This window comes from Euphorbia lathyris, chromosome 6, assembly GCF_963576675.1.
Source record: "Euphorbia lathyris chromosome 6, ddEupLath1.1, whole genome shotgun sequence".
NCBI lineage: Eukaryota > Viridiplantae > Streptophyta > Magnoliopsida > Malpighiales > Euphorbiaceae > Euphorbia > Euphorbia lathyris.
The window spans coordinates 87,285,213-87,303,592 of NC_088915.1; the positions used below are offsets into that span (position 1 = coordinate 87,285,213).

Here is an 18,380-nt window from a genome sequence, read left to right on the forward strand (position 1 = left end):
TTGGAAAAATTATTCATCAGTCATAAATCTTGTTATGTACACTTTACATGTGCGACATTTTATTATTCATTAGTAACAGATTACGAAAATATGATTAAAAGTGAAATTTAAAAAATATACCATATTTTGTAAAAGTTGGAAAAAAATTCAAATATTTGACCAAATTTAAAAATATTAACGTCCAATTCTATTATTAAATTACAAAAATATGTTTTTATATTTTTTTTTTTTAAATCAATGTAAGCGCAATTGGTGCACAACAATGAACAAAATATATGTTTTATAAAACTCACCAACATTAGGAATAAAATTGCTCTTGACTGCCAGGGTTAAAAGTAAAATTGCAACATTTTAGACATTAAAGATAATATTGCTGCTAGTGTAAACGTTAGGGGTACTTTGCACCTTATATCCTATTATTTTAGCATTAAAATTAGTAAATATTGTTATATTTACGACTACTTAATAAAAAATTAAAATAAAAAGACATTATAACAGAGAGTTAATGATTCGAGGAGTGCTGTTGAAATTGGTTTTTAACTCTCTCCTCAAATTTTAACTAACAGCCCAACTAAGATGCCGTTGAAGATGCTTAGGTTTTTTACTCAAAAACCACATTATTTTGAGGCGAAAAAATCAAAATTTATTACGAAACAGATGATCACTAGCCACACAAACTACAAATTGTTACAGTTTAATGATCAAGTAAGAATTTTGAAAATGAATGCAGGTTATGATACTGTTAAATAAAAATGGAGGAATGTCCCCCATAACCAATTGCCTCCCCAATAGTTGTATATTGTCCTAACATCCATCCCAATTTGGGGATGAACAGAAAAATGAAAATGCCTCAGAATCAAGAATGCTGTCAAGCTGCCTCATCAACTAGCTGCAACTGCGAATTCGGGCCCGTCCCTGCATGTAAATACATTTTTCTGTACAACAACAAAGGCTGAATTGAATCTTTCATAGGAAACCGAAACTAACCGGTGCTTAAATATTTGTATCCATTGGGTAACAACCAAGAATGCGAATGAATCTCGCGAATTCCTGCAAGATAAACGAAACGAATGCATATTAAACAGCGTCCCTGGATATATGATGTATCTCATTCAACAGAAGTGTTCATAAGTCGGGGTAGTTCACAAACTATTCGAGCTCGATTCAGTCAAAGTTCGGTCAAAGCTCGAGACATTAACAAGCTGAGCCTGAGCTCCATTAAGTTCGGCTCGAAAGCCCGCAAAGAGACTCGGTTGTTTTTTAATTACTATATATTCATTAATTTTCAATTTAAAATAAAATAACTAATGACTATGTGCAAAAAAGGAGTAATTAGTCGTTAACTCTAATTCTCAACTAGCCACATCTCACAAGCCTATAAAAACACTTAACGTATGCTTTAGACATTTGGCTAGTACCAAGCCTAAAGACTAATTAGCTTGTCCTTCAACCAAGTTCTCCGGTCACCGATAGCTACTATTCTTAGAGTTCGGCCATGACATATGTGATTTTTTTCTTTTTCTTTTTTTAAGGCCTAATACATCATTTGCCCCCTGAACTTGTCCAAAAAGTTTGATTGCCTCCCTGAACTTTCAAAGTGTCTCGATAACCCCCTCAACTTGCATAAAATGTTAAGCTAGCCTCCTGAACTTGCGTAAAATGTAATCATATGATCATTCGGCTGCGAAAAAGTAAGTTAAATGCAGAAGATGTATTGCACGCGTCTTAAAATGTTATTACATAATTCGAGAATAGATTAAAACGGAAGTTATTACTTTCTCAACTATAAAACTTGTTTTCTCTAATATTAGAACCGTATTACCCCGATCTTGGTCATTTTACTTTTTTTAAGACGCATACAATACATCTTCCATATTTAACTTACTTTTCTGCAACCGAGTGATCAATTGATTACATTTTAGGTAAGTTTAGGGGGCTAACTAAACATTTTATGCAAGTTGAGGGGCTATCGGGACACTTTGAAAGTTCAGGGGCCAATCAAGCTTTTTGGACAAGTTCAAGGGGCAAATAATGTATTAAGCTTTTTTTTAATATTTATGTTAAGGATTTTTTGTGTGTCTTCTAGGCTACTTATTCTACTGATGAATATAGTTAAAGCTCTATAAAAGCTCGTCTTGGTCAAAACTCGGTAAAGCTTGACTCAAGAGGGCTTGGCTAGAGACATTAACGAGCCAATAATGAACTTAACTAGGTTCGATATCGGCTCGGCTCGTGAACATCCAGCTAGTAGCATTTGGAAATGTTATAGAACACCCTAGTGAAATGTGTATATAACTTGATCAGAACTATAAGCATAGTAGATATGATTATGCAGACAGAACGAAAGAACTACACAATAACACAGCAAGCGTTTTAAAGTGATGAACATTCGACCTTATCGAATCGAGATCACGACGTAATAACACGCAGCCACTAGAAGTGAACCAAGAATGATTTGACAGTTCAAATATCAAACTAGACAAGCAAACACAGCCTCATTCAATACGATATTTCTAATCTAAACTCGTTGATAAAGGTAGGATATTACTCGTAGTAGATGAATTTCGGTTTCCGAAGACAATAGATATGGAGAAAGTAGAACTATATAGAAATGACTTAGCATGAAAGTTTAGCATTACGAATTTGCTTTCTTTGATTCGATGAAATAGCATAAACACAACACACCAACCTGCAAATGTCCCAACGCGTTTTGGGCACGCGGTTCAGCCATAGAAGCTTCAAAGTCGACATAAAAAAGGTAGTCAAAGTACCTGTCATGAGAGTTACACACAAGAAAGGTTTTAGAATCCTTCTTTTTCCATTGTATAATGAACAAACTTGAAAAGGTTGCCTTTTTTTTTCTAGAGATTTAAAACTTCACCATATTCTTGATTAAATTACACCCATGGCCATTCAATTTACTCATTTTCACCGTATAGCCGCTAAACTTCGGAACAATAACATAAAAGTCAATTAACTTAACAGTTTTATGGCCACTGAACTTTAATCAACGCCTCAAAATGACTGTTGACAGCCTCATAATACAAAATCAAGAATTGATGATATTGTAAGCAACTTTAATTCTTCAAAATTTTCGTTTTGTTGTTTGGTTATGAGATAGAAAGCTCTAGAAAATAAAAAATGTGGTTTCAGAGTAAATATCGTTTTAAACAACTTTAATTCTTGAACATTTTCATTTTGAGAAGTTAGTTAAAGTGTAGTGACCATAATGTTAGAAAGTGTAAAGTTGAGTGGTTTTTATATTACGCTTTGAAGTTTAGCGGCGATACAATGAAAATGAGTAAAGTTCAGTGGCCATAGGTGTAATTTAGCCCACATTCTTCTTGCTCTTTTAGAGATGCAAATTCCTAGCAATATAATTGTTAAATACTTCTAAATGTTGCTAACTTTACCAGTAATTCTTAGGACTTGTTTGGTTCAACTATTATTGTTTAATGTATCGTGATGTTGCTAGTTGTTTGTTGTTGTTGGTAGATGATTTTCCTTCCAAAACAGCTATCAACAACTGTTTCTCAATGCTAATCAGACACTTTATATCTAATGTTTGGAGTAAAACTCCGAAAAGGACTTATAAAAAGGAGAACCAAAACGACACTTAGGGCACGAAAGTGTTGTAGAAAAGAATTTATAAATGTTTGTTAAATACATGGTAAAAGCTCTAAAAGTCGAAGAATAAAAAATAAATATATACATGTTATATTATATTTAAAGTTATGATTATTTTTGTCAAAAAAAAAATTAATATCAAATTTCTGATAAGCTGTGAAAGCTAATTTCCCCAAAAGCTACATATTGTAGCTTTTTCTGAAAACAGATTTCCTAGCTTTGTAAGAAAAACAGTTTTGCATTTACTAAATGCTGCTTTTAGATGGCAAAGCTGGGAAAAGTACTTGTTAGGGTTTGGGAAGTCAATGTCAAACTGACCCAAAATGTCCGTTTGGTTCTCCTTTTTATAGCTCCTTTTGCTGTTTTAATACTAACAGTAAATATAAAGTGTTCGAATAGGATTGAGAAACAACGGCTGATAGCCATTTTAGAAGAAAAATTAGCTAATATCTACCAAAAACAAAAGCTAACAAAAACAACAAAGTAATCAACAGTTGAATCAAACAGATCCGTAATAGTAAAGACTATTCGCATCCAAATTGCAAACCTTTCTCCCCCCAAAGAAAACTATTACTTACTTGGCACTGCCCTTATTAGAGGCATCGACAACCCTTAGAGGACGGTTTTTTTGTGGACGGCTCTCTATCTACATATTGATTAGGAAAGGGAGGAATTAGAACCTATACATTGGCAAAAAAACAGTAACAAGCTCTTTAGTTACTAAAATTACCTTGGACAAACTAATGCCTCTCAAAGCAAATACTGCCAATGCTTTGAACAAAACACCAGGACCTTCTTCCAGAGAGAAAACAACACTTGTCTGTAGCATGGAAACAAATTTCAGTAGATGCAAAATGATGGCTAAATAACACTCTTAATAATCAAGGAAAATAAAAGGCTCAATACATCTGTTGCTGCCTCTATTTGGCCCAAAACTTCAACTGTCTCCCTTAACTTTCAAAAGTTCCAAATGACCTCTATTTTTGTCCAATTGCATTCAATAACCCCTATTTCTCAATAGATGCAGAAAATGGACGCTCCACCACGTGTCAAAGTGCCCGCCATGTGTTCACAAGAAAATGCTAAATAGACAAATAATTAGGAACTTTTAGAAGTTCATGGGGAAGTTGAAGTTTTGGGAGTTATTGAATGCAATTAGACAAGAATAGGGGTTATTCAATGCAATTGGACAAAAACAGGGGTTACTGAATGTAATTGGACAAGAATATGGGGTTATTGAATGAAATTGGACAAGTATAGGGGTCATTTGGAACTTTTGAAAGTTCGCCGTTGAAGTTTTTGACCAAGTACAAGCGCGACAGATGTATTAAGCCAACATAAAAGGGCTTAATACATTATGTGCTCTAGCCTCTCTGTACCTGACCAAATAATCCGATTAGTCCTGTAAACTTTGGAGATGTCTCATTAATCCTTTCAATTTATCTAAATCTCCACCTTGTTCTGCCACGTAAGGCTTCGAGGGTTAATGGTATCACTTTAAGTGAAATTAGGGGGCTAATGAAACATTTCCATCGTTCAGGAGACCATTCAGATTATTTGGCCAAGTACAAGCCCCCCAAATGTATTAAGCAGAAATAAGGCTAAATATATCAGGGGTCCTTGAACTTGGTCCAAAAAACCAATTAGCACCCTGAACTTCGAAGATGTTCCATTAGCCTTCTGAAATTACTTAAAGTGACCTAATGGCCGCCTGAACTTGCTCAAAGTGACATATTAGCCCTCTGGACTCAATTAAAAGTGACCTACTGACCCCTTGAACTTGCTCAAAGTGACATATCAGCCTCCCGAACTTAGTTAAATAGATATGCGCTTCAACTTGTCCAAATCTCCTCTTATGTTTCCACGAGCAATAAGGGGGTTAATCATGTCATATTGACTATTAAGCAAGTTCGGGGGTTAATGAGGCATCATTAAAATTCAAGGAGTCAATCGGTTTTTTGGACCAAGTTCATGAGGGACCTGATGTATTCAGCCCAAAAATAAAAGGCTGTTAACAAAGCAACAGTACCTTATAGGGCCTAACCATCCCTGGAATTACAGGTTCCCTTGAAAGTATCAGAAAACGGGTAATACTGCCAACATCATCCTGAAAAAGAAAAAAAAAAAAAGTAAAATTGTTGCAGCCATTTCAAATCTTAGGAGTTTTAAGCATTCAATACAAGCCTTGTGAATAGAAAGGTATTTAGAGAAGTCTTGCAAAACATTGAAAGTGGCATTTTATTGGTCATTAGGTCCGATTAATCAGTTCGAGGTTGCTCGGTTATCCTTTAGATGGCTCAGGACTCGAACTTGAGATCACTAGATTGAAAGGGGTTAAATGCAGCGTTGGTCACTGAATTTTCATGGTTGTCTCGAAATGGTCACTCAACTTCAATTTGTCTCAATAAAATCATTAACTTTGAATTTTGTCTTTAAGAGCAAAAAGACATAGGAAAAGCGATGTGATTGTTAAATCAGGTAGCAGCAGTAGTCAACGAGTTTTTATATTAAGCACCCGGTCTTCCATATCACTTGGAGGACCCCAATTCACATTTGGATACGTGTATTACACATGGTAAAATATGTATGGAAGGTCCTCCATTTGACATGGAGAACCAGGTGCTTCTAATAATTTCCCCGAAACAACACATGTAAGCTAGGTGGCAGCCGTGTTTCAGTCAGCCAGTCGCCAAAGTGACTCTATTGAGACAAAATTCAAATTGAATGATTTTATTGAAACAAATTGAAGTTGAGTGATCATTTTGAGATAACATTAAAGTTCAGTAACCAATGGTGCATTTAACCCAGATTGAAAGTGATATTAATTACCTGGAATTTTTCTGCTAGAATGTTGAGACCATAGATTTCTGCTGCTCGAGCACTTGCAATGGCGCCGGTTTCTCTGATACCATTTCTAGCAACCATCTGTCTCAAAAAGGTTTAGACTTTAACATAAAAAACTGTCTCTAGTATAATCAAAGATTGTAAAAAACAGTCCTTGGAGGATTTAGAAGTTTACCTGAGCAGCACCAGCAGTATCATCAGTGCTCACTCTAATAACACCTAGCTTGTTCAATGTCTTCTCACAGTGCGAAAGTGCCTGAAAACAGCATATAAAAAAAAATAGACCATAAGATTTTGGTTCAATTAGTTTCTTGAAGTGGTATCAGAGCCTCTTAGACCAAGTGGTCGGGTTCGAATCCTGGCAACCCCATTTGTTAGACTAAATTTTAACACATGGTAAGATGTCATGGAACCGTTTGAACTAAAAGCTCGAGCTTATAGTTAAGACCCAATCGTATATCTTATATTCAGATCTGACACACCCTCACACGTAAATGTCCCTTGGGCTTGCAGGGTGTACAACACAGGCCCATCCCACCATGTGTTTTTAATTCCATAAATTAATGAGGTTGCCAGGACTCGAACCCTCGACCGTTTGGTCCAAGAGGCTCCGATACCATATCGTAAGATGAGCCTGAGGAAGTGGGGAGGCAGTTGGACCGTAGGCCAATTGGCACAAGCAATGACATACACTCCGTCGGCCCGAGATTTCTGCCATCCTTGGGCCAACAAATGTGCACATGGTTTAAGTGATCCACTCTAGTCCATCTGGGACTAGGAGACGAGCCCTTGGAAAAGGAAAATTGACCTTAGGCCCAGCCCAGTCAGGCCCGCTAAAGCCCACTTATTTTTTGGGCGGGCTTGGGATTGAGCCCTGCCCACCTATTAATATTAATTAGTGAATTTATATATGTATATATCAAATATCTAGTACAAATTTTATTTTATATAATTAAAAATTATGTATAGTTTTTTAGGCGGGCTTATATGGACTGGGCTTAGATTCAATTTGTAAGCCCGGTCCCAGCTTGCCCCGAGCGGGTCTAAATTAACAGCGGGCTGGCTGAGCTGGGACGGAGTATTTTTAGATAAACAACTGTTAGGCCCAGCCCAAGCCATATACAGGTCTAATTCTAGCCTTGGGAAAGAGCGGCAGGATGTCTTTAATGGGAAGGAGTCCTATAGATGTTATGGGACCATCGGATTCATAGTGCGTTTTCCTACAAGGGTCGATATTTGATACATAGGAGAATCTTGCGAAACAGTATTCAAAAGTGGCTAACGAGTATTGGATTATGTTGCACGGAAACTCTTCTTCGTTTCCGTATTTCGTGTCTATTTCCATTCCCGTTTCTTTTCCATTACCGTTTCCTAGCTAATTTTTCTTAGAATAACGTTATTCTAAGAAAAATCTCTTCAATATCAATTAGTTGGCCGATGGCCTCGGAAAGTTTCGGCACCACATTGGAATTTTGGCATTAGCCAAAGTTTGCCAAAGTGACACCTGGCTGGATCAATGCCCCTATACTTTAAAAACGTCTTATTTACACCTTAAATTTTCTTAAAGTAATCTATTAGCCCATAAACTTGCTTAAAGTTACGCACTTCAACTTGTCCAAAATCTCCCCTAGCTCCTCCACGTGGATTTTAGAAGGTCAACAAGTTACGTTAAGCAAATTCAACGGTAAATAGCACGTTTTGAACAAACATTTTGACCGCAAATTGATAACAAGACATTCTTCGAACTAACCTGGGGGTGGCTCAAAACATGTGTCAAATCCTCCTTGTTGACACCTGGCAGTCCTAATAGGCAATGGTTGACTATCATCTGAACCTCTCCTACTATATGCAACCTATGCCGGAGAAGCAAGTCGTAGTTCCGATGGACACTGCCGCCGACTGAATCCTCTATCGGAAGTACTGCTTTATCAACTAACCAAAGTTCAACTGCCTGATCAATGAAGCACAAGAGAATAAATACCAAGATAACATGTCAATAGGAAGATAATAGACTTAATATATAATTACACGCCTAAATTTGCTACTTTTTATCGTTAGACACTTTATATTTATACTCGGACCTATCACACGCCTAAACTTATAAGTTTTTTTGCAGTTCGGCACTCGGAACTTATCAATTTTGCACCTATGGCACCGTTATTTGCCAATTTGGGACGCTCCAAATTTGATCCGGCATGCAATGTAGGTTTTATTTGAATGCCGAATCAGCAAACAAGGGTTTTCGAGGCCTAAAATTGACAAGTCGGGGTGCCAAAAGGCAAAAAGTTACAAGTTTAGGTGGGTAATAGGTCTAAGTAGAGTACACGATGCTGAACAGAAAATCGTTACAAGTTTAGGTGTGTAATTATATATTAAGCCAAGATAATACGTCGATCGTCCTCGAGCCTAAACGCAAGTGTGAGCTTGAGCTACACAAGGCGTGTTAAAGTAAAATAATATATAACATCATAAACAATATGTCAATCATAGTTATTAAAAGCGCAAAGCACATTAACGCGCTAGGAGTCATCGAGACTAGGCGCAAGTGTGTGCCAAAGCTACACAAGGCGCGTTATCTAAAAAGTACACACGACCCGATTACACAATACGAAATTGGAATGCAATTTTAGCGTTTGAGTTTAGGTTAGTAGGTAACGTGACATTTTTAGGTTGACACGCAAATTTTTAGGTTGGGTTAAAGTTGACATGTTAGCCCGAAAATAACACGAAATGACACGATATTTAAAATTATTGTTATATTCTCTCATGTTTTTACATGTCAACTAGGTAATAAAATTACAATTATTACCTGTAAACACGACTCGAACCTCCTATATTGTTATAAACACATTACATGACCTCCCAACATTATATTAGCGGACTTTTGGATAGTTAGTGTTAACATATTAATCCAAAAATGACATAAAATATTTAAAATAATATCATATTCTCCTATATTTTTAAAAGACACCATTAATATACGTACACATGTGGCCCGAAAACACGATACGAAGTTGACACTTATCCGATTAGGTTAACACGATTATGATACGAATTTTTTTGGGGTTGGGTTAGGGTTGACTCATTTTGACACTAACCCAAAATTGAAACGACACAAACATGACATGAACCCGACAATTTCCACCTCTAGATATGCAATCTCTTCAAGCGTACATCATATAGATACGAACGCGTTGAGATTGAAATAACCACTCTTTAACTTGGAACCTAAAAGAAATATCTGTTACAAAATTGCGCCTCCAGCAAGGCGCTAAGCTCAAAAAGGCGTGTTCTCTTGAACAGGACCTGCCTTTTAGCTTCTCAAACGACACGCCTAGAGCCTAGTTCGTAAGGCACGCGCGCCTTTGACAATTATAATGTCGATACAATCAATTCGAGCAAATTATCTATAACAAGTAAGTAGATCAAACCTTGAATGCAGATTCAAAATCTTCGCACGGGACAGTTTCACACATAGGGTATGCTTTTAGTGCAGCAGCCTCACTATATGCACCTGCTATTCCCTAACATGAACACCAAAAAAACAACATAAGAACAGCGAAATGACATGAATATTTCATTGAAAAAGATTACTCGATTGCTTACCCGATACGCAACCCGTACTTTTGCACCATTATCGCGTGAACAACACGAATCCATCGCTGTTAATGGTTCTGTAATCAACAGCAATGCAGAGCAATTCATTACCTCTTGGTCACACGACAACAACGTTTACCGTTGCGCCAAGGCTCGCCCTCAATTCATTACCATTTATTAAATGTCAAAAAACTTCGGAATTGGCCCGATTGTTGATTATAATAATATTCGTATGCCGAGCAAGAAATTAAACGTGTTATCACAAAAAGAACATATTTACGTGGTTCGGTATTTCATAATAGTTAGTTAGCATAATAGTAAGGAAATTACGTCCTTTATCGAAGTCATTAACTCTAAAATCTCATTAAACCAGATTACACGAAAAAGCTTATACATATATATATATATATATATATATATATATATATATCTGAAGCGCCACGTGTTCTAAAACTCTTCCTGCAAACAAAATCATATTAAGGTTCACTTATATTGTGTTTTGAGTTAGCTTACGATTTTCTTTCTATATATTAATCTTTCTTAATCAATGCACGATCCGATCCGATCGATTTCAATTCCGAACACTTTTCTGCTAAGATCATTACAAACAAAATCATTCTTCAATATAAGCCCTAATTACATAAACAAACTCTCCAAGTTGGTTACAAAAATTGATTATCTATCCGAATGATGAAAACGACAAATTAACAAGTTTAAAATGAACTATTAGTCCTCTAATCTTTACTTAAATGACTTGTTGACCGCTGAATTTGAAATCAATGCTAAGATCATCACAAACAAAATCATTCTTCAATATAAGCCCTAATATATATACACAACCTCTCCAAGTTGGTTACAAAAACTGATTATCTCTCCGAATGTTGAAAACAACCGATTAACTCCTTAAATTTGCTTAAAATGCACTATTAGTCCTCCAATCTTTACTTAAATGACTTGTCGACCCCTGAATTTGAAATCTAACACTTTTCTGCTAAGATCTTCACAAACAAAATCATTTTTCAATATAAAGCCTAATACATACACAACATCTCCAAGTTGTTTACAAAAACCGATTATATCTCTAAATGTTGAAAACGACCGATTAACACCTTAAACTTGCTTAAAGTGTACTATTAGTCCTCTAATTTTTACTTAAATGACTTATTGACCCCTGAATTTGAAACCAACACTATCACAAACAAAATCATTCTTCAATATAAGCCCTAATACATACACAACCTCTCCAAGTTGGTTACAAAAACTGATTATCTCTCTAAATGTTGAAAACGACCGATTAACTCCTTAAACTTGCTTAAAATAAACTATTGATCCTCTAATCTTTACTTAAATGACCTGTTGACCCCTGAATTTAAAATGGATACATGCTTCAACTTGTCCAAATCTCTAGTTGCTCTGCCACGGGGTTAATCACGTGAATTTAAGCAACTTCAAGGGGCTAATCGATCATTTTCAAAGTCGGATTGGTCATTAGACTTTTCCGGGGAAGTTTCTGAGGCCAAATATGGTACCTATGCCTAAAAAAATATCTGATAGAAACCACAAACTCTATACAATTACAACACACAAAAATTAATCTACAGTAGAGTCTCTCCGAATGTTGAAAACGACAAATTAACTCCTTAAACTTGCTTAAAATGAACTATTGGTCCTCTAATCTTTACTTAAATGACTTATTGACCCCTGAATTTGAAATCAACACTTTTCTGCTTAGTTCATCACAAACAAAGTCATTCTTCAATATAAGCCCTAATTACATACACAGCCTCTCCAAGTTAGTTACAAAAACTGATTATCTCTCTGAATGTTGAAAACGACCGATTAACTCCTTAAACTTACTTTATTGGTCCTCTAATCTTTACTTAAATGACTTATTGACCCTGAATTTGAAACCAATTTCAATATAAGCCCTAATACATAGACTCTCCAAGTTGGTTACAAAAACTGATCCTCTCTCCGAATGCTGAAAACGACCTATTAACTCCCTAAAACTTGCTTAAAAATGAGCTATTGGTCCTCTAGTTTTACTTAAATTACTTGTTGACCCCTGAATTTGAAATCGATACACGCTTCAACTTGTCCAAATCTCTAGTTACTCTGCCACGTGGTACTTAGGGGTTAATCATGCGACTTTAAGCAAATTCAAGGGGCTAATAGGTCATTTTCAAGTCGGATAGGTCATTAGACGTTTCGGGGAAGTTTCTTAGGCCAAATATGGTACCTATGCCTACAAAAATATCTGATAGAAACCACAAACTCTACACAACAACATCACACAAAAATCCATCTACATTGCATAACATAACAAAACATTTCAAAATCCAAAAAGAGTAAATGAAACTCACTAGGAAGAAGGTTCAAATCCTTGTGAAACACACTAGTCTGAGTGTCTTGAACCTTATCAATTGCTTGAGAAGACTCTAATGGCTTCTCATCATCAACAGGAGTAATAGCTCTATGAGCTAAATCAGCCAAACAACAACATTCCAGTTTACTCAACCTATCAAAATCCCAATTACCTCTGAAATCCAACCCAAACCCACATCGCCAATTTCTCAAATCTGAACCACCCACATTCGAATAAACCCTCTCTGGACTAACCCAGATGGATCCAACAGCTTTCAGAGCCATGAAAAACAATAAAAATCAATGTAAACTGATACTAAATGCTAAAACAACCGCATTAAGAGAGGAGGAGAAGGGGGTTTTCAAAATGGGGTTTGCTGAAACCACATTATGGACTCATTGACCCATTGATTTTGACCCCAACAATGTTTTTTCATAGAAATTCCTAAAATTCCTAAAATTGCTTCTTCTTAGATGCTCTAATGGAGTAAGGTAATGACATTTTGCTAAGAATGGTGAAGAAGGAGTAGTAATTGAAAACAAACAGCAATCTGATTTGGTAGGTAAGTAGAAAGTCGGCTACACGTTTTCTTTAGCTTCTAGAAAGGGTCGGCGAAGGAGGAAAGAGAAGCTAAACTGTCTGAAAATTAATTTGAAAAAATGGAGTTTCATCACTCTTAAATGCATTTTATCCTATCTCTTCCCCAAGGATGGGGAAGAGGGTAATAATTCATATTTTTTCTTTGTCTCTCTCACAATTATTAGATTTTGGTTAAAACCCTTTTTGTTTACTATAGTACTAGTTTATTATTAGATGTTTTCAGTAGCGATCGGTCCAGTATTCGAGTTATTATATTAAGCATTCGGTCTTCTATTCGAGTTATTATATTAAGTATTCGGTCTTCCATATCATTCGAAGGACCCAATTCACATTTGGACACGTGTATAATGACCTCACATAATAATTAAAAGGGTAAAGTTCAAATAAAACTCATGTGGTTTCAGATAAAGGACTGTGGTTTACTTTCTGTCAGAATGAGGACTGAGGTTTTCAACTTTAGCAAAATAAGGACTTTTTCGATTGATACTATTAAAATCACCTTTAACAACTTCAAAAATGACATATTTTAAGAACTACTAATATTCTAAGCAACTTTAATTCTTCAACTTTTTTATTTCGAAATTATTTAGATGATGTTTGGTAAAGAGAGAGAAAGTTCCAAAAAAGATGATTTTCTAAAATCGAAAATGTAGTTCCATAGAAAATACGACATTGAACAACTTTAATTCTTGAAAATTTTCATTTTCAGATCGTTAAAGATAGTTTTAATAGCATTATTAAAAGTGCAAAACCTCAGTTCTCGTTTTGACAAAAAGAAAACCACAGTCCTTTATCTGAAAATTAGTGAAACCACAGGGGTTTTATTTGAACTTTACCCTAATTAAAATAGTGGGGCCTCTTATAATATTTGTGGATCCATATTACACATGTCGAAATATGTATGGGAGGTCCTCTATTTAACATGGAGAACCGGGTGCTTCTAATAATTTTCCCCAATATTCACTTATATATGTGTCATAATATTACTGGTAGCGATCTATTAGTTCAATTATATATACACGTGTCGTAATATCGTTAGTAGTGATCGATTTAGTATTCAATTATACACGTGTTATAATACCGTCAATAGTAATCGAAATCAATTATACATGTGTCGTAATATTTATAATATTTAATTGAAATTTGAATAAGTTACAAAAAAAATATTAGTAAAAAGTAATTTTAACTCCTAGCGTTATAAATAGTACAATTATAGTTTTGACGTTTATAAGTTAGACCGGTTTTTACCTCTAACGTTTGAAAGTTCGTCAAATTTTCACTCGATAATTCATATTTTTTTCTTTGTCTCTCTTACTTATATATGTTAGATTTTGGTTTAACCCCTTTTGTTTACTATATTGGTTATTTATTGTTGATGCTTTCGGTAGCGATCGGTCTAGTATTTACTTATACACGTGTCGTAATATCGTTGGTAGTGATCGTATTCAATTGTACACGTGTCGTAATATTTATAGTATTTAATTGAAATTTGAATAAGTTACAAAAAAATATTAGTAAAAAGTAATTTTAACTCCTAACGTTATAAATAGTACAATTATAGTTTGGACGTTTGTAAGTTATACCAGTTTTTATTTTTAACGTTCGAAAGTTCGTCAATTTTTCACTCAATAATTCATATTTTTTGTCTCTCTCACTTATATATGTTAGATTTTGGTTTAACCCTTTTTGTTTACTATAGTGGTTGTTTATTGTTGATGTTTTCGGTAGCGATCGGTCTAGTATTCACTTATACACATGTCGTAATTATTGGTAGCAGTCGGTTTAGTATTCACTTGTACACGTATCGTAATATTGTTGCAGTGATCGGTCTAGTATTCAATTATATATGTGTTCTAATATCTATTGTATTCAATTGAAATTTAAATAAGGTATAAAGTATTAGTAATGTTGACCGTTAAAAGTAGTTTTAACTCTCATGCTATACCTAACTTTTGAAAATCGTGTGAATTTTTATTTATTATTAATAAAATACTTTATGCAGTTATGAATTTTACTATCTCCATTTTACTTGTACATCGTGATATATTCTATCTCTTCCAAACATATGGGAGAAGAATAATAATTCATATTTTTTCTTTGTCTCTTTCTCTCATATATCTTGAGTTGGATGTTAACTATATTTATTTAGTGTTTGTTATCGTTGGTAAATATTAATTGTTTTTATTCTAAAATATTTATTCCATTCTTTTTATCCGTCATTTTTTAAGAAAATTGAAATCTTAATTATATGTAGTTTATTTTGACTTAAAAAATCAAGTTGCTATGAGGCTAACAAGAGGATCGCGAGTTTAACTACTTTTTCTTTTAGTCAATCATGAGATATTAATTTATCAACAGAGTTTCCGTTGCACATTCTATCTGTTCCCTGTGTTCAGCGGGTAGCTCCCGCTCTTAGTTCACATTTCTTTTTGGCAGGAGATATCAAGTCGAAGTCCCTTTACTTTAATAAGGAGGGAATCGACTCTTGCGATGGAAAGTCTTTTCTAGCGTATTCATATAGAAAGCGCATGAAAGTATTTAGAGATTTAGGTTATGTGTTAATTGTTTGGAGTCAATTGGATTTAAGTTAATGAATTAAATAATTTTAAATATTTATAAGTTAAACATAATTTAATCTTAAAAATCAAATTTCATAAATTTAAAATGAATTAATTGTTACTTAATTTTTTTTGTAAAAACAATATGTAGAAAATTTGGCATCGGTTAAATAGTTCATCCATGATGAATATGAAGCATATTAGGTTTCATGGATTTGGATTGACCCGTCAGCTTAATTATATAAACATACTTAGTTTAAAACTCTAAACATGAGATTTATTAATACCTAACTGAGAAAGAAAACATACAAACTCTATCCTTTCCCTCTTCTCTACGCGTCGCCCCCTCCCCTCTTCGTCTCATTCATTCATTCTTAGTTCATGGGTCTTCGTATATACTCTCGATCTGCCTCAATGTAGCTGATACGTGATCGATGACACACAACCAATCTCAACGAATTTCGTGTTGCAAGAGGTAACTCGAGAACTCATTCTTGTATTCGAATTATATATATATATGTGATAATCCCTTCATTGGTATCAGAGCTGATAGTTATGTGTTCTATCAATTTTGATCTGTTTGGTTGAGTAAAATGAATTTCTAGATGCATTTCGGTATAAGCGACACTAGAATTATGTTAAAATATTGTGTTTTGTGAAATTATTGTTTTGGGTATTGTATCTAGACGTGTACCACTCTCAGGAGAGGGTATGTTATGCACAAAATCTCACTTTTGATTATGGTATGGACAAACAGACTTCACCAAGAAGACCAGAGACTCCAAAAACCCTATATTAGAAAAAAAAATCCAGGACCAACGAATGTCGTTTAGACAGTGCGTGGGATGCACACACCTCTTATAGGGTTGACACGTCTCTAACACGTTAGGCCACGTGTCACGTGATGATTCGTCGTTGTGTAAGATGTGGCACTCTTTGTAAAATTAAAATTTTCAAATTGTATAGAAGATTCAGATGGAATGATGTGGAGGCAATTGTGTTTCACACGATCAAGTTGCAGAAACTGATGCAAGATTGCATCGAGGCGGTGGTCTAGCTCATGGGTAAAATCACACACTAATCATCAATGAGTTAAGGAGATCCATGCAAGCCCTTAAGTTGAGGTGATGGTTGACTGCAAGTTGGACTAAAAGTGGGAACAAATATAGAAAGACATTGAATTTTTCATGGAACGATTGAGCGAACTATGTGTTACAACTCTCGTCGGTTATTCTGGTATAAGGCTTAGATTTGTTTACAATAGTGGTTTTTTTGTTGTTGATGTTCTTGGTAGTGATCGATCTAGTATTCACTTATACACATGTTGTAATATCTATGATATTTAATTGATTGGAATAAGGTACAAAAATATTACTAACATTGTTACATCTTAACGTCGTAAATAGTATAATTATACCATTTATGTTTCCAAATTGGGCCAATTTACTCATAAAGTTTGAAAGTCTTGTAAATTTTCAATCATTATTAACATAACAATCTACGCAATCATGAATTTCATCATTAACACCTTACATGTACATATGTTATATCTTATCTCTTCCGAGCGGGTGGGGAGGAGAATAGGAGAATAATAGTTCATATTCTTTTCTTTGTCTCTCTCATATATGTTAGAGTTTGATTTAGTTATATTTGTTTAATATTATTGTTGTTGATAAGGATTGGTCGTTTTTATTCTAAAATATTTATTCCATTCTTTTTTATCAGTCATGTTTTAGCAAAATTGAAATCTTAACTATATGTCGTTTTTTGCTTTAAAAAAATTCATGTTTGCCCTTATTTTGAGATTTAGATTATGTATTAATATGTTTTTTAGAATCAATTAGATTTAAGTTAATGGATTAGATAATTTTGAATATTTATAAAATAAAGGTAATTTAATCTTAAACGTTCAACTTTATCGTAAATTTAAAACTAATTCTTGCAAAAACAATAAATCAAACTACTTTTTAGTTCTAACCAAATATTTTATATCTATTGGTGGAATAAAACAACGAAATTAAGCTTCAAAATATGTCATAAGTTAGAGTTAACAGTGATTCGTAAGAATTTAGAATGGGTAAATGGCATTCATGACTCCTTAATTTTCTTCTTACTTTTATTATGGTTTATACACTTGAAAATTGAAACTAAGGTCCCTGAAGTTTGCATTTTATTAAAACGATGACTCCTTTTATAGTTGAATGAGATTACCACTAGTTTGAGAGAGGTGATTATCGCTTATTGGAATTAAATTTGCCCTAGTTTGCCTCATACATTTTGAATCTTTTTGAGTCTTCTTTTAGTTTATTTTCAATACTGAAATGCAATCAAGTTCTTTCGCTTTTCATTTGTTTTTTTAGAACATTTGGAACTATTTTTGAAATAAAAGTGTTTTATTATTCTTTTATTGGTTTTGAATAGAGTTGGAATCGATTTAATTTACTTTTACTGTCTTTCGTAGACTTTCATTGTTTTTTTTTTTGCTAAAAGTACCAGTATGATTAAGCATAGAAAACAATCCAGAACAACAAAAACAACTCCAGTCAATTGAGCCAACACGACTAACATCTATATCATCTCTAACCCCTTTTCTATATCAATTTGTATATAACAGTCATCTTAATTTGCTCAATAATTATCTGAACATTAAAACTCTTGTTAGCAAAATAGACTCTATTTCACCACAACCAAACACAATATATGGCAGGAACAATAGCAATTCGTCGATAGCAAGCTTTTAAAGTTTTCCCCCTTGCCTTTTTGCAGCACCAACTAACAATATGACGCAA

At 34.3% G+C, this 18,380-nt stretch overlaps 1 protein-coding gene across 1 annotated transcript; it reads right to left on the reverse strand.

The window, feature by feature from the left end:
- Positions 1 to 607: 607 nt before the first annotated feature.
- On the reverse strand, positions 608 to 13,139 carry LOC136232795 (arogenate dehydratase/prephenate dehydratase 1, chloroplastic). The gene is made up of 11 exons (XM_066022214.1): positions 12,432 to 13,139; positions 10,078 to 10,145; positions 9,903 to 9,995; positions 8,222 to 8,422; positions 6,647 to 6,727; positions 6,457 to 6,552; positions 5,657 to 5,734; positions 4,358 to 4,447; positions 4,206 to 4,273; positions 2,690 to 2,771; positions 608 to 1,050 (listed from the first exon to the last, which is right to left on the reverse strand). Exons 1-11 carry the CDS (start codon positions 12,715 to 12,717, stop codon positions 994 to 996), a joined length of 1,200 nt encoding a protein of 399 aa, XP_065878286.1. The 5' UTR covers positions 12,718 to 13,139; the 3' UTR covers positions 608 to 993.
- Positions 13,140 to 18,380: the final 5,241 nt, after the last annotated feature.

What these genes read in the sequence shown, in the direction of transcription:
- LOC136232795 (XM_066022214.1), bottom strand. Translation starts at nt 12,717, where the DNA reads ATGGCTCTGAAAGCTGTTGGATCCATCTGGGTTAGTCCAGAGAGGGTT. An exon ending in ATGTTTTGAGCCACCCCCAG is followed by an intron (nt 6,728 to 8,221) that starts GTTAGTTCGAAG and finishes TGCTGTTTTCAG; the next exon opens with GCACTTTCGCACTGTGAGAA. An exon ending in GGATGGTTAGGCCCTATAAG is followed by an intron (nt 4,448 to 5,656) that starts GTACTGTTGCTT and finishes TCCATGCTACAG; the next exon opens with ACAAGTGTTGTTTTCTCTCT.